Consider the following 17,321-nt stretch of genomic DNA (forward strand, 5'->3'; position numbering starts at 1 on the left):
GATTTGCGTGATGTTTGGATAAAATCTGTAGGAGTACTGTCAAGAAGTGTGTTTTGCAAAAAGCGGCCTCCTGGTGGCGCTATAAAAGGCTAATTTGAAAAATTTGGGGCAGAGGTTCTGCTCTGGCATCCAGGGAGTGTGTGTGCACAGTTTCGTTGCAATCAAGCCAACGGTGTCGGAGATTAGCTGTACACAAAATGACAGAATGACGGACACACGGACACACGGACGGACACACACACACACACACACACACACGGACGGACGGACAGGGGGCAAAACATACTCTCTCGCCATGCCTTTCGGCCTGGCGGAGACAATAAGAAAACAACTAGACGCGTCGCAATTCAGGGCAATTGCAGAGTGTGGTTGCGCCGACGCGATTCGCGGGTCGGTGCCGCCGGGACCCGAGTAATACGCTGGGAGGAATACCGTCGGAGGCTGCGGCAATTACATTGTCACGTCACTCCTGAGATCACTTGCTTTTCATTTTGAGAGGATTGATCCCCCAAAAATCATGTTTTTGCATAAAACGGTTACGTTTTGGGCATTTGTGGCGCCCTCTATGGGTCAAAGTGGGGATTCGTTGAGTAAACCACCCTCGACATGTGATTCAAATTTGGGATTGACCGGACGTTTCGTTCGTGATTTGTAGCATTTTTGGTAAAACGGGCCCCTCCCACTAACTTTGGAAGCCATTTACGGACGAACGGTAAGGACTATCAAAATGCCGTTTGGATATGTTTATCGCATGGGCCCAGAGATCATGTGTACCGATTTTTGTTAAATTTGGACAAAATATATGGGAGGAGGAGCTAAAAGTGTGTTTTGAAGAAAATTCAAAATGGCGGAAAATCTATCCTGACGCAAATGGGCGTGGCCTATATGGGGAGATGCGTCATGACCCAAGGAATCTAGGGAAAAAGAATTTTGATTTTACGACCTACGGTTCAAGAGTTATAGGCCAAAACGTAAAGGGGGCTGTTATAGCGCCACCATGTGGTATACTTGAATTTGAGTTTTTTCACTTGAATTTGAGTTTTTTCACTTTTTCATTGAAGTGGATGGGGAAATTTAATGCACTAATAAATCAATATCAATAAAACTATGCAACCAATCTCTTAGCAAAATACAAGCACACGATTCCCGATGAAGCCGGTCATTTTGACATATAGCACTAAATTGGGAAAAATAAACTGTGGGAGGAGAGACGATCTAAACTATTGTTTATCTATAATAATAATAAGAAGAATAATAATAAAGTGTGAGGATTACTATAGTCTGGTTGCCCTGTTAGGGCAACCACACTAATTAAGCTTGTTATGTATAGCCTATATATGGGCAATCAATATCAGTTGGAATATTTCATTTATGTGTCATAATTAAACTTAATGACACGCTGACAATCAAGAAAATGAAAACAGGCACTTCATGTCAAAAAGGTTGCCAACCCCTGATCCACATGATGATGTGTATAAGACAGATAGATAACGTGTGCATTTTATCACCAATAAAAACAGCATATCAATAGACCTTAACCACTTAAAAACTTAGTAAACTGGACGTGAGTTGACTCTGTACTTAGACCGCTTTTTTCCATCTACTGTACACCAAATAGTGAAAATAGCAGATCTGCAAAGCCAACTCATATGCATTGACAATATTGAAAAAGGAACTGTTTTGGACATGGTTTCCACCTGACAACGATATATCTGTGCTGCATCCGTTTTTGTATCAGGATTACATTTTACCTTCTACAATGGAACTTTTTTACCCTCCACTCGTGGACCCTTTTTCGTGGGTCGCGAGTGAATATCCAATTTATTTATTTTCCATTTCCTACATTTTGTTTTTAATTATGCCCAAACCCCCAAAAATCTAACATCTTCATGAATTAAAAACAAATTCAGACATTTTTCAAAAAAAATTCTTTGATAAATAAATGCCAAAAATCTAAGAAAGTCCATAAATTCCAAAACAAATGTTTAAGAAGTAGTGAAAATAAGTAGATCTACAAGCTCACAATGATCTACAAGCTCACAACGCGTCACTTCGTGCCGCGTTGTGAGCTTGTAGATCGGCTATTTTCACTGGTTTGGGTCCCGGGGAGACATAAAATGTCTCTTTTGGGTCTCGAGGTAAAAAGTTTGGAAACCATTGATGTATACCCTACTTTCTATTGATTGCTATTGCTGATGATAGGAAGAGGAACATTGATTTATTTTTCTGCTGTGGCTGATAAAGTGCAAATATTGAAAATGGTAAATATGATACAGAATATATTTCAATATTTAAACAATATTGATAAATACACTGGAGAGTCGGGTATAGATTGACAAAGAAATTAGGCAAACTGTTAGACAGGGAAAGACATCTAAATCAGAACCAAAATATCTTCAACATACATTGCAAACATAGGTGTGACCTACCTCACAGTGCCTGAATTCTTTGCTGACTGCTGTTGTTACTAATCAGCAATGAGGGATACAATGCTTGAGTACTTGTAGTCTTTGATGATTTAGTTATGAGACCAGATTGTGTGTTGGACGGGCGTGGTGGAGGAGGACAAAGCTGGTTGGAGCAGGGGTTCTTTAAAGGGGTAGTTCAGACAAAAAAATATGTTTTCCTATCAACTCACCCATGAGGCCTTGAATTCATGGAGATTCTTTTTTTTTGGTCAAGTTTTGACCCTTCACTATCCCTATATAGAAGTCAGTATGGCCCACTGGAACAAAATGCTGCCCACCCGTGACATATAGTTCTGATGAGCTGTTGTGGTAGCTCTCCTGTGTCTCAACTTTATTTCTCTTTGTCTTTCTTTTATTTCTCTTTGTCTCTCTTTTATTTCACACCATCTTCATGACTTCCTAAAGTGTACATTGTTCTTTCAGCATGCATTGTGTCCAAGGAAAGACCAGTGCTCAATGCTGTCCATTTCCATTATCAACAATGCCATGCATGACCTATGAAGAGTTTTTGCATTTAATTCATGCACCAATACATTTTTTGAATACTAAAACAAATCATGAAAAAGCTAGTATGGATGGTTTGAAAATTGTATTTGCAATGATTGATGTACTGTACATTGTTGTTCCTGACATTTTATAAAAAGGTTTGCGTGGAGAACAGTGGACAAGGCAGAGTAATGTTGCATTGCAATTTTTTTTCCTGGGATTTGTTAATTGAGGGACTGGTTGTGGTTGCAAGCTTACTGTATGACAAACATTACACATGCACTTGTCAGTTACTACTTTCCATCAAACAACATTTCTGGTCCACAGCCAAGCAAATATCACAGTGGAAATCTGTTGTTGTTCTTAGAACACACTATTTTTATCACAACAGGACGAGTGCCAAGTAAGTCCCATCAGTTTTGAGTGGAAGGAACTTCTAAGGAAGTGCTCTGACTCTAATCACGTACCATTTTTCAGCACACACATTCATAGGCATACTGTACACATGCACGCACACATGCACACATGCGCATATGCGCGCGCGAACACACACACACACACACACACACACACACACACACACACACACACACACACACACACACACACACACACACACACACACACACACACACACACACACACACACACACACACACACACACACATGCTCACACTTGCACACACAGTCTTTATAAACTATTCCATGTACTTTCTTTGTGCCAAAGGAGAAGTGGATGTCAACCACACACTTTCATGACAAATCTCTGTGAGAAATCCACATCCATATGATATGTTTCACCCACCACAACCAGACTTGTAGTCTTGTAGTTTGGGGGGGGGGGGGGGGGGGGTTACAGTAGCTGCAGCTGATGTTACAGTGTGGTTTGAACACCGGAAACAGTGGGAGGAGCAGTGTGGTGTGGGGGTCTCTAGATGTGGGTCGAGAAATGAGTCCATGACTTTAGTGTTAAGCGTTTCAAACCATTAACAGCGGCTGCTGAGACTGACGCAAGCGAGGCGGACTGGCACGGTGCAGAACAAACCACTCAGCGGACAATTGGAACAGGAAGCTCAGATGGAAAAGGGTCTTTCACTGAGGGGAAGACTGGCAAACTCATTGGGATTGTGACAAGACAGCCACACATTAGCACCCATTGTAAGAGGATCAAACAAGTATAAACGCACGCACGCACGCACACACACACACACACACACACACACACACACACACACACACACACACACACACACACACACACACACACACACACACACACACACACACACACACACACACACACACACACACACAGATCCAGTTGTTCTTGGATGCTGGGTTTAGGGGATGTAGTTATTAGAGTCAAAGTAAAGGCATTGGATTTTGGAACAAAAAAACAGCTGAATTGGATGTTTCATTTCTTCATTATTTCTGGGATATTGCTGTTGAATTCTTCTCCTCTTGTGGATTTTTACATGTCCCTTAACCAAAGAAGATAAGGACACTTTTAAGAGGTAAGTTTTAAGGCTAAATTGTGGATTTTCCAGATATGACCTCAATGTATACTGTGCACAGTCTCATTGTATATACATCAACTATACACAATTTGTATATACATCTATATACAATTTGTATATACAACTATATACAATTTGTATATACAACTTAGCATGAGTATAAACACCCAAGAGACCATACGCTGAGAGTATAGGCCTATGTCTCGGTCACCATGGCACCTGCTTCTGCACTGCATGTTATTTGCAGCTGTTAAGGTTTTCAATGTAAAGCCGGCACACTAAACAGATTACGGTGCCATGTTAGTGGCAGAGCCAGAATTCACTGGTAACGGACAGATGGTTAATTGAGGCCCTAATTGGAAACATGTTTACATTTGTTGGTAGCTATTGAGATTATTTGACCATGCATAAAACCATGGAAACCATTATCGGAATGACAGCTCAGGCTGCAGCTGGTGTCTGTAGTGTTGCCAAGTTCCATAGTCTAGTGTCTAGTGTCAACGGGGGCGGTACAACCCCACTGAGACAAGAATGGGCCCAATAAGCAGTTTGGAGGGGGGCGCTGAGACATTTTATTGCTTTGTTTGGGTTTGTTTGTTTGTTTGTTTGTTGGATGGTTGGTTGATTGCTTGCTTGATTTTGTGCTCTATACACTAATAATGACATCTAAATTAGTTTAATTTAATAGCTGCTATTTGGTATTCAGTGAGATGTTTACAAAATGATATATAAGCAACACAAACACATTTTCCGCACGGGAACTTACCCTACATTTGAATTGGGTGTGGAGGGTGGTAAGGGACCTAGTAGATAGGGACAGGCTGCCCCAAAAAAGGTTGAGAACCACCTTGTCTAGAATGTTTTTTTTGTTTTACAGTTTTGTAAATCTTATTACTGTATGTAAACATGTTAAGCCCATTTCAATGCTACATAAACTGGTAGCCTATTTATTTTAATGTAGGCCATCCCAAGGTGTCAGCGTTGCAATGCAAAACAAAATGCAAAACAACAGGGATAACTGGTTTGTCGCGGCCAAGCGTTCATAGTTTTGATCCTTCGATGTCGGCTATTCCTATCATTGTGAAGCAGAATTCACCAAGCGTTGGATTGTTCACCCACTAATAGGGAACGTGAGCTGGGTTTAGACCGTCATGAGACATAGCTTTACCCTAAAAGTGATGTGTTGTTGCAATAGTAATCCCGCTCAGTACGAGAGGAACTGCACGTTCAGAGATTTGGTGAAAATGCAAAACAAATACCCAACTATCTCTCTGAACTTCCTTCTTCTCTCAGGGTCCACCAAGGTTGAGAAGATGAACGGCACCATATCCAATAACTCTGTGAAGTGCATTCGAGACACCAGTGTGACAGCGGTGGTGTTCCCCTGTCTGTACAGCGTCCTCTTTGTAGTGGCCCTGGCCCTGAACAGCCTGGCAGCCTGGATCTTCTTCAGCATCCCCAGTACCTCCACCTTTGTGGTCTATCTGAAAAATGTGGTGAGTGCAAGAAGGCATTTGCGCTGGGAATATGTTTGTCAGTGCAGAAATATGCTTACATGCCTTGTATACTTCATTGTACGATTAATAGTGAAGATAGCCTATCTACGAGCTCACAATGTAACGTGTGAGCTTGCAAATCTGCTATTTTCACAATAGAAATAAATAAATAGGGACACCAGGATGAAATTGTTAAATAATATCGTCTCTGCCGGGTGGAAACCTCAAATGTCGCAAAACAGGATTCAAATGAAAAAAATGCAAAAACAGCAGATCGACAAGCTCCAAACGCGTTGCTTCGCGCCGCGTTTCGAGCTTGTAGATCTGCTACTTTCGATACTTTTGTGTGATGCTGTAGTATGATCAAGTAGGGGCTTCATTTACGAAAAAGACACAAAAGGTTAAAATATGGAGATAAGAGGTTTCAACGATGGATAATGCTCTTTCACCTCTAGGTGGTGGCCGACATGCTGATGACTCTGACCATCCCTGTGAGAGTGCTGAGTGACGCGGGCGTGGGCTCCTGGCGCCTGCGGGCCTTCTACTGCCGCTACTCTGCCGTTCTCTTCTACCTCTCCATGTACATCAGCATTCTGCTGCTGGGCCTCATCAGCCTGGACCGCTACCTGAAGATAGTCCGCCCGTTCGGGAAGTGTTCCCTGCAGCACGTCAGGGTCGGTCAGCTGCTGAGCGCCACCGTCTGGGTGGTGATGTTACTGCTGGCGCTGCCCAACGCCATCCTGAGCAACCAGTCGCCGCAGCTCTCCTCCGGAGGCAAGCTGAAGTGCACCGCCCTGAAGAGCGAGCTCGGTCTGCTCTGGCATGAAGGATTCAACTACTTCTGTCAGGTAACGTCATTTTGTTTCGTTTTGAGGTGGGAAACGTGCACGTCCAAAACTGTTACTTTTCAGGAAATGGAAAAAATAACCTGTGTTTCAATGGATCCAATGTAGTTATTATTTAGTCACAAGCCTCTTGTTAGTAGTTTTCATTGGTTCAATGTCTATAATAATAGAAATAATAATAATTGAAAATCTATTAAAAAACTAATTGCCGATTTTTTTTTGTCATATAATTGCAGGGTTATTCTATTCTAAATAGAAATGTAAGTTAAATTCTATTGTTGCAGTACACAATTCAATTTTCCATCACATATCTCCCGTGACCCATGTTTGGTTCCCGCCCCACAGTTTGTGCACCACTGCTCTCAACGGTAACCGGAATGCTCGGTATACAGGAACCTAGTTGGACCCTTTCTGTTCCTATCGAGTTACGACAGGAACAGAATCCCCCCCTAGTCTCGGTACTCCCGAGACATCAAACGTTGCTGTGTCGGTTCTGGTGGCCAGAAATACCTGGTGGGTCCGACCGGGTCTGACCGTTCCGAGGTCGCCGGATTTGACCGGGTCCGACTAGGTTGTTGTACCGAGCGAGTGATGTTGTATTCCTCTCAACTAACCAGAGGTGAATGCAGTGAGTCAGTGAGTGTGGAAGTAGAACAAGGTTCCAAACAAACTTGGCATCTCAGTGACGTGAATGCTTTTGTTACTGCTTTCTATTGATGCATTGTGTCCAGGTGGTGTTCTGGGGCACGCTGGCTCTCATGGCGGTCTGCTACACCTTCATCAGCAGGAAGGTGTACGAGTCATACAAAGCCTCCAGGAGCAGCTCCAAAGCGGCCAGTCGCAGGACCAAAGCAAAGGTCTTCGTGGTGGTGGCGGTGTTTTTCATCTGCTTCGCCCCCTTCCACTTTGCCCGCGTTCCCTACACGCTGACCCAAACCCGCAACAACAGCGACAACCACTGCCGAGCGGAGAACGCCCTCTACATCGCAAAGGAGACCACCCTGTGGCTGTCGGCCACCAACGTGTGTCTGGACCCGCTCATCTACGTGTTCCTCTGCAAGGTGTTCCGGAGACGACTGACGGCCACGTTCAGCCGCAAGCCCCTCCCACAAGGCCCCATGGAGTCTCCCACCGCAACTTCCACGGCCACGCAGCTAGAAATGTCACAGATAGTCCACGGTAACAGGATGCCATACAGTGACACACCTTCTTAACCCAGTCGATATAAGAAACCCAAGAAATTGGACTCAGTTCATAGCTGCAAGCTGTCTTGTACTGGGGGAAGATAAGTTACTGTCTGTGTCTGTATCTGTATCTGAAAAGTGACATTTTTGTGTTTCTTCGGGAGAGGTCAAAACTCCAGCAACATTTGTAGTATATCGTCTCTGTCGGGTGGAAACCTCATATGTCCAAAACAGTTACTTTTCAGGATTCAAAAGTAGCAAACGTCCACAAGCTCACCACGTTTCGAGCTTGTGGATCTGCTACTTTTAATGCTTTTGTGTGATGTTGTAGCATGATCAAGTAGGGCATTAATTTACGAAAAAACACAAAACATTAGAATACGGAGATGGAGGTTTCTGCCCTACAGCGACGATATAACAGATCTTTATTGTTAGACCAACACATTTCGACTTGTGGTCTTCATCAGGGTCTTGATTAAACACATTACAAACATACATGTCAGCCAATGAGGCATTATACAAAGCTGGGTTGTGGTTTCAGGCCCATCTTTTTCCCAGACTTGCAGAGAGGCATTGGTATAAGGGACATGGGTGACACCATATTTGGGCCATGAACTCTTGTCAGTGTTAGGGGTGGTACTTCAGCCGCATGACCGTATGTCAAACCCACCTCTGTACTGTACAACGGTGGCAAATTGGCATCCAATTATATTATAATTGGATGCCCAATTGTGCCCAAAAATGTCCAATTATATTATAATTGGATGCCTGTCATATTCAGTTTCATATACGTTTTAGAAGATGTTAATGCTTCATTCCTACCCTATTTACATGTTGTTTGTAATGTGTTTCACGATTACCCTGATGTAGGCCACAAGCCAAGCATGCTGGTCTAAAAATAAAGTTCTTTACACTACACAGTAAAATTCTCACTGTTGATGTTTCTGCTAATTCTACAATTGTGGAATTGCAAACATTGTACATTCTCAGAGTTAAATTAAAGGACCACCATTTTCAATGTATCTTCATGTAGTATTTCTCCACACTAATGCTTATTAAAAGATGACACTATCTTTGTCTATTAGGTCTGTGTCTCAGAGGAGGGCTGTGGGACAGTTCAGAAACCCGCCTACCAGTGACTTCGTCGGTAGGCAGGTTGGGCAAATTCAAACAATATTTCAAACTTTATAAAAGAAAAATTGTATTAATGCAAAAACAATAGCTTCTGTTTCAGCACGCTAACTTCGCAGGAAGAGAACATCTGTAGTTTCTATTTGCTTTGAATCCCAATTGATGATGTCACTAGGCAAGTTTCTGGACTGTGTCGACAGCCCTCCTCTGAGACACAGAGTGAGTAGACGGAAATGGTGTCAGTTTATAATGAGATATAAAGATAGTTTGAAAATGGGTGAAGTGGTTCTTTAACACTGAGGATTGCACAACGCACAAGTAGTGTTGCTGAGTCTCTTTTAGACCCCCCCCCCCTCCATGCACCTTAGAAGTATACAGTAGGTGAAGTTGTGCCAGAAAGCTGTCCTCTGCTTAAATAGTGTTTCTCTACATGACGATGCCATGCAGTGGTGGAAGAAGTACCCAGTTTTTTTTTACTTATTAAGTAAAAGAGGCAATACCACAAATACACAAATTACCCATCATGCAGAATGGCCCATTTTCACAATCATATTACTGGATTATAATTAGTAATGCATTAATGTGTTCCTCACTTTAATGTTGCAGCTGGTAACTGTATGGTTGATTTGATACTGTACTTTATGTGCTGCTGGGTTACTTAATATATCATAATTTATCAGTTAATGTATTTTTTGTAGTAATAATATCAATCTGCAAAGTAAGTAGTAACTAAAGCTGTCGAATAATTGTAGAGGAGTAAAAAGTACAATATTTACCTCTGAGATTAAAAGTGGAATAGAATTATTAATACATTATTATAGTATTAAAACATACTCAAGTTAAAGTACCTTAAATTGTACTTAGAGTAAGTACAGTACTTGAGCTCCATCGCTAGTGTGACGGGACATAGTAATTACGTATACAACATAATTAAAAAAAAGAAAAGATTTTTGATACAGTAGTACATTACTGTGTGAGCAGCTGTCCAACACATTTCCTCAACCCTGCTTACTATCGCTCTGCTCTTCCTTCTCCCTAATCTCTCACAAACTCAACTTCCCCTCCGTAACACTTCAGCAGAAAGGGAAACAACTTGACACAGACATAATTTCTCCACTCAAGTTAAAATGTGACTATGGGCCAAATGATAACAGACTGTACAGGAAGCGTTGGCCTCCGACGGACAGACACTGCGTACTGTATGGCCAGAGCTTTTGTGCAAACAAAACATTACTGTACAATCTAATAGTCTCCATACTGTTGGGACAGGTGTCATTTTTGTTGTTTGAGTCAATGAGGATGAAATAAAGTTTAAATTAATTTTAAAATGATTTACATCTGGTGAAGTATGCTCTTCAACTTTTACTGTAAGCACTGAAAAGTCTGACATTGCAGTGTGAATTACGGCAGTGGTTCTCAAATTCTTTCATGTCAAGGACCCCAAAAGGATATATATGTGGCCGCGGACCCCCATCTGAAAAGCTGTACAGTATGTGGCTTCTAATGAAACTGCAAGGGGGAAGTTTACTCTCAGCATTTCTTTTTTAGAATGTGTGTGTGTGTGCCTGTGTATGTGAGTGCCTGTGTGAGTGATTATTGACTTTAAACTTGGTGTGTACTGTATATCGTCGAAGACCCGAGGAAAAGGAAAGTTGGTTGAATCTGCAGTTGTCCAGAACAGAAAATCCAAAATGTCCTTCTGTCTGTCTGTCTGTCCGTGTCCCTTTTATGCCAATATACGGAGATTCCTGATGTCATCAATATGACGTCAAATTCATGACATCATAGACTGGCTTAGTACAACTGCGGCAATGGGTATATTGCATATTGTATGCAAGTAAGTAATAACTGTGGTGATCACTGTTTTATCATCAGTGTTCTTTAAATGGCCCTTCTACTATGAGCCAGTGCCCAGCTGCTGTTGTGTGTAGTTTGTTTTCTTGCATGAATACCATTCCTTTCGTAGACTAAAATTGGAACTTCATCAAAGCATATTTATTTATTTAAGGGCCATAACCCTCTGCCACCACCACCAGCTCAGCACCCCCTGCTTGAAGTATGTTCCCACGGCAATGAGTCACGCCGTTATTGGAGCCTGTCTTGTTTTTTAATGTTTCATTTGTTTTTTATGAGGTTCTGTAAAGCCCTTTGAGACTGTGGCAGAGGGCTGTGTGTGGCTGTGTGTGGACATGATTTTACAGACATTTTAGATAGACTGTCCATTTTAGTCATTTGGATAAATATGCCCAAATTATTTTGCCTCAAAACAGGGGATCTGAATGTAAAATCCTATCGTTTTCTATTAGAGAAGAAAGGACAATTACACACTTTGAAGCCATTCCCCATTTTTATTGCGTGTGAGCTTATAGATCGGCTATATAATTTTGTATATTTGTTATTTTGATAATAAAAAAGGAACAGTTTTGTAGATGCAAGGTTTCCACACGACAGCGACAAAGTATAAGTTCATGTGTCTATTTGAACAGATATAGGTGCCATGGATATCCACATCTCTACAAACATAATTGACACAAGGTATTTGTGAGAATGGCCCAATTCACGGCTGGAATTAGCACACCAAAAGGTGTATTTATTCACTACAACAAAATACAACAATGACAAAAGATGACAAACAGTTGGACATGGTGGTGTCCAGCTCTCTCATCATGTTCTACCACCAAGTCTGATGTTCACTGGCAGCATTTTATACTCAGCTGGAGGTAATTAGTTTGGACGCCACCATGTCAAGGGGTATATTAAAGAAACATACATACATACATACAAATAAATAAATAGGCTACATATACCTTTAACCCTCATATAATTATATTAGAAATATCCATGGACTACAGGTAAGTAATGGTTTGTTCTTCACACTACTACAACATAAAACAATATCCTCAGCAATTCCAAATAAATACATATCACAAACCCCCTCTGCCATCCTGACAATGGTCCAGCCCAATTACACTGGAAGACACATGGTAAATGTTAAACATCTAATCAAACATCACATTATATTGCACTTCTCTATTTTGCTCTCTTAACATAATAACACGTAATATTGCACTTGCTCTTAAATTTAAAAGTATATGCATTGCACTTGCTCATGATTCACCGAACATGTTTGTTTGTATTATGGAACTCATCAGGACTGAGTTGCAAAACATTAAGATGGAGGCATGTGATGATCAGTGGAGTGACCAGTGCAAATTAGCATAGGAATTGCCCTGGCAATGGCTAAGGGTGGAGAGTCACCTTTAAGAGTCGTCCAGGTGTGTTACATCAGTTACATGTTTAGTAGCCTACGATGCGTAGTCTATTTGTCAGCTACACAATTAATGAGCTGATATTGAGATTGAGTTCAGGAAGAGAGGCCAATAGACAAAACCCATACAGTACAATGTCCTTGCAGCATAGGAAGAACATTTTGTTTTCGTCCTGTCAAATGGAAAATACATTTGTCTCATCAGCAACAACTGCACCACAAAGGCGAAGAGGAAGTTCTCCAGCTGAAAAAAGAACAAAAGAAACAAGGAACTGATCTCAGCTACCATAAATGAAACCAGATCCAGTGCTGGTAGCCTAATCGGTAAGTATGAATTTGGCTCATCAGCAATGCAACAGTGGTGGCAAAGAAGGGGAACTTGGAAAGACACTTTGACAAACCACTAATCATTTGACAAGACTTTTTCAGCTGACAGTGAACAGAACTGAAATCCTGTGTGTGTCATCAGTATTAAATCATATATTTATTTTCTCCATAATTTATCTTGCCTTTATTATTCATATTATTACAAAATGAATACATTATGATATGTCCAGTATAGGGACAACAGTATGGTTGTCCAGGAAAGGGAAATGACCAGCTCCTCTGTGCTCAGCCTAATGTAGAAAAAAAAAACAAGAAAAGTGCACTCCTCTCTGAGCACAGATCTTCGCCAGCTCAGGTTGCACCGTTGCAGGCTGTGTCAGTTGTGGCTTGCAGCCATCAGGACACAAGGAATCTGAGGGGGGAAAGAGAGTTTGTGCGACAGCCGGTGCAACTGTTTGTTTGTGTGTCCCTATGGACAAATGAAAAGCAGTTTTGGAGGTATTTTGTGGAAGTTGGATGTTGCATTCATGATAAGGTGTTTGTTTTTTGTTTAGAAATAAGCCCTGCCCAAAATAGTTGTGTATGGATATTACAGGCAAATGGTATGGAGTGTCAATGTCACATGAAGCACAAGACCATTTATTATAAGCCTAATTTGGAGAAAAATTAAACCAAGTTTCAGCAACCACCAATGATATTTGTAGCATGTGTGGCGCCCCCTATGGGCACATGGACATTTTCTACTTACACAACGTGGGTGCTGGCTGTGAAAATACTTGATGTACATTTATTGAACAGAGATGATTTTAAACCAAGCCATGGTACAAGGATCTTTAATTGAATTGAACAATTTAATACAAAAATAATTTCACAAAACTATTTCAATATCTGAAGTCATTGGCAGCATACGTGGTACCTGACTGTAGTCAAAAGGAGAAGTCTAACTTTAAGGCCATTATGGATTTTATAATTACTGTATGAGCACGTGTACCTTAGAACAGTGAACACTTTTTCATGTCAAGGACCCCCAAATTAATATGAATTTGGCAGCGGACCCCCATCAGAAAATAATTTGTTACAGGGACCCCCATACAAGATTTGTGTTGTTAAAATGTTCAAAAAATATTCCAAATTTACAAAAGAAAATAGCCGATACAAGGGCTTGTACTGTATATTGGCTTACAATATACAAGCCTTATACGATTTTGATGCTGTACTAACATTCTTTTCTGGGACCCCTGGAACCCCTCATTCTCATTTGAAGTCAAAGGTGTTGTTTATTCATTGCATTTAATATCATATATAATATAATCTAAATCTAACTAAATGTAGTATCATTGAAGCACAATATATGGCTTGGTATCCCCATCGATGATGTCACTGGTAGGCAGGTTTCTGAACGGCCCACAGCCCACCACTGAGACACACAGGGTGAGTAGACAGAAATGGTGTCATCCTATAATGAGCATTAGTGAGGACCAATTTTATGAAGATACGAAATGGGTGAAATGCTCCTTCAAGAGTCATTTAACATTGCGGTTGACCTTTATCCCTGCAGTGGGTTTGATCCTGCTGGCTCCAGAGGACGCCCAACAGGCCAAGTGGCGAGCCCAGTACTTCCTGAACTTCTGGTCGCGGAAGCCGTAGATCATGGGGCTGAGGAAGCGAGGGATGATGTAGACCAGCAGGAAGAAGATGTAGCGAATCTCCAGACCCAGGCGGGGGAACAGAGAGATGAGGGCAGCCTGCAGGGAGGGGACCACGAAGGCCAGCATGCACAGCAGCAGCTGAGAGGCACCAGAGTTTTAATGGTTAATGACAGAGCAGGCACAGAGCTTGGACATGATGCTTTAGCACTCTGGTTCTCAAACGTTTTCATGTCAAGGACCCCCAAATTAATATGTATACTAGATTAGCCTGACAGATACACAGATCTGCATATATATGGAAATAAAAGGCATTCTCTACACCTTTAGTGTGAACTCTGTCACCAATCACCATAGTAGGAATACGTTTTGCTCAAAAGACGGAAGGACAGTGGATCTGACACACACAAAATGTGCAAAATATTCACACCTATATAAATATTATTATAAACGTGTCCTGTCCTTGTTTATGGCCTAATAACAGACGGACATACACAAACGGATGTACACTTGCAAAGACGGCTCACCCTTCAGGCGCCACCATGCTGTTAAAAGCCAGATGGTTTTAATAACCTGGGTGGCTTCCATATGAATCTCTGACATCATATTGATGAAGTCAGTCTTGCCAAATATGGAGTTCCACGTGGCTCCACACAGGCCAGGGGCGGTGGTTACAGCACTCTATGTGTTTCCTTGGCTCGTCTATCTGAGACTTGAAGGCCCAGACCAATAGTGGTTTTCAAAGTGGGGTCCAGGGGCCCCCAGGGGTCCTTGGTGGGGGTTCCAGGAGGTCCCCAGCTAAATCAGTCTAACCCCTATTTTATACATCAGCTATTTTGAAAATAAAATGTGGGGTCCATGGGTCCAATACATATTCATTTAGAGGTCCTTCACATGAAAATGTTTGAGAATCCCTGTTCTCTAGACAAATTACCTCTTCGGAAGCCACTAAAAAGCTCAAACTAACAGCTAAAACTTGATTCATTCACACCCTCATGAACTCCATTTGCAATCATCAATTTTAAGAAACAAACACCCTTCACCTGGATGCCGTGCAGAAGCACGGTGTTGCGAGCCCTGTTCACCGAGGCCAGGCCGGTGGAGGCGGCCCTGGCCGTCAGCATGATCTTGCAGTAGGTGTAGAGCAAGGCCAGAGCCACGAAGGACAGGTAGGCTCCGTCAAACACGCAGTTCTTGTAGTAGATGGAGCGGTGGCGGAACAGCAGCGATTGGTCGCAGAACATCGAGCTGTGGAAGAATTGGGGCGGCTCCTTGACGCATAGAGATGGGACGATAATCGTTATTATCGTTTATCGCTATGGCATAAAGAACAACAACGCTCAAAGTAATCATATCGCAGAGATTTTAATTGATCGTAAAATTGTCCTTAACTCATTCACTGCCTAGAACGACTAAAACGACTTTTGTCCCTTAAGCCCTGTCTGCCTAGAACGACTAAAACTAAAAGAATTTTTTTTTTTTTTTTTGACCCAAAGACCAAGGAGATATGATTTTTCGAAGATCTAGACTCCCATCCACTTCCTTGTTAACTTAAAACTTACAATTTTTGTATCTCGGCTCCTGAGTACTTATTTTTTTCAATGAAAAATCTCTGGCAGTGGGCAAACGCGGCCAGAAATAATTCAGGCAGTGAATTGGCTCTGTACTTCGACCCCTTCTTTCCCGTCTACACCAAATCTCTTGGCCAAAAAATAGCTGATCTACATGCAGACAACGCGCCAGGTAGATCTGCTATTTTTTGGCTATTGTTTGCCCCAGAATATGGATGCTGGGGTGCAAGTGGTTAACAAAAGTGGTATTTTGAGTGTTAACAAAAGTGGAATGTTAAGAATTTTAAGCATATAAGACCCTCCAGAAAAACACGGACAAAAATCATTGATTATGCGGGCTAAAACTCTTGATTATGCGGGCTAAAATCCTTGATTTTGCAATGAAATATGCTTTTTTTTTTAATACAGTGAAATTGCGGGAAGTTGCGAAATATGCGGAAAGTTGTGAAATATGTCAGACTGCCAGACTGATAACGTGGATTCACTCACCCGTTCCTCCACTGTGGAGGAACGGGTGAGTGAATCCACGTTATCAGTCTGGCTAATGCCAGGCTACCCATCCCTACCTGGACGACGGTTATGAGGAGGTCGGTGGCGGGGGGTGTGGCGGCGAGGAGGAGGATGACACCGATCAAGAGGAAGGTGCGCGGCACGGTGCACATGTGGCTGTAGTGCAGGGGGAAGCAGATGGACATGTAGCGCTCTACCGCCATGCCGGCCAGAATGAGCGGGGTGGAGCGAGTGGTGAGGACGGCCGTCATTATCTGGATGAACATAAGCAACAGAAAAGGCTCACAAACTGACAGACGAACATTGAGGCGCTTTGGATGAACAAAATATAGAATCTTTTCATTACAAACGTGCAAAAAGTGACATGGTGACGCAGAGAGAGGATGTTTCGGTCCTCAGACCATCATCAACACTGAATGCAAGTTGCCCAAGTTGGCTATAGGCAGTAGGCCTATTAGAGGATCACAACATGTCGCGTTCCAAGCTTGTAGATCTGCTATTTTTGGCAAATGTTCCTCCCAGAATAGGGATGCTAGGGTTCAAATGGATTTTTTTTTTACCAATAAGCAGCAGACTGAGGCGTGTATCTTTGCGAAGATGTAACTGACTACGTAGAGAGCAGTGACCAGGGTGAGCTGCAGGGCATCGTTCACAACCATGCAGATGAACATGATGTAGCGAGGATCCTCATAGAACAAACTACAGGCAACATAGAGGAGAGAGGAGCGTTGTTAGTACAGTCTGTCTGTCTGTCTGTGTGTGTGTGTGTGTGTGTGTGTGTGTGTGTGTGTGTGTGTGTAAGAGAGAGAGAGAGAGAGAGAGAGAGAGAGAGAGAAAGAATATCAAGTCCATTACCACACACCGATCTACT

The 17,321-nt window shown here is 42.1% G+C and overlaps 2 protein-coding genes and 1 pseudogene across 3 annotated transcripts in view; 1 reads left to right on the forward strand and 2 right to left on the reverse strand.

Annotated features, from left to right (window-relative positions):
• LOC308081939 (odorant receptor 131-2-like) overlaps positions 1-17,321 on the reverse strand; it is a gene marked incomplete at both ends in the record, with an annotated part of 60,077 nt that overhangs the window by 28,149 nt on the left and 14,607 nt on the right. The window lies entirely within an intron of this gene.
• Positions 4,018-10,396, forward strand: LOC308082738 (P2Y purinoceptor 13-like; annotated as a pseudogene). The gene is made up of 4 exons (XR_013935065.1): positions 4,018-4,113; positions 5,766-5,968; positions 6,424-6,816; positions 7,545-10,396. The product of XR_013935065.1 is annotated as a P2Y purinoceptor 13-like (transcript).
• LOC308082923 (odorant receptor 131-2-like) overlaps positions 14,247-17,321 on the reverse strand; it is a gene marked incomplete at both ends in the record, with an annotated part of 3,481 nt that continues 406 nt past the window's right edge. The window contains 4 exons of the mRNA XM_080425004.1: positions 14,247-14,510; positions 15,413-15,640; positions 16,507-16,704; positions 17,011-17,149. Coding sequence (XP_080281130.1) covers positions 14,247-14,510; positions 15,413-15,640; positions 16,507-16,704; positions 17,011-17,149 — 829 coding nt within the window. The remainder of the gene's footprint in view (positions 14,511-15,412; positions 15,641-16,506; positions 16,705-17,010; positions 17,150-17,321) is intronic.

Source organism: Gymnoscopelus braueri, assembly GCF_963280865.1.
Source record: "Gymnoscopelus braueri genome assembly, chromosome: 3".
Lineage (NCBI taxonomy): Eukaryota > Metazoa > Chordata > Actinopteri > Myctophiformes > Myctophidae > Gymnoscopelus > Gymnoscopelus braueri.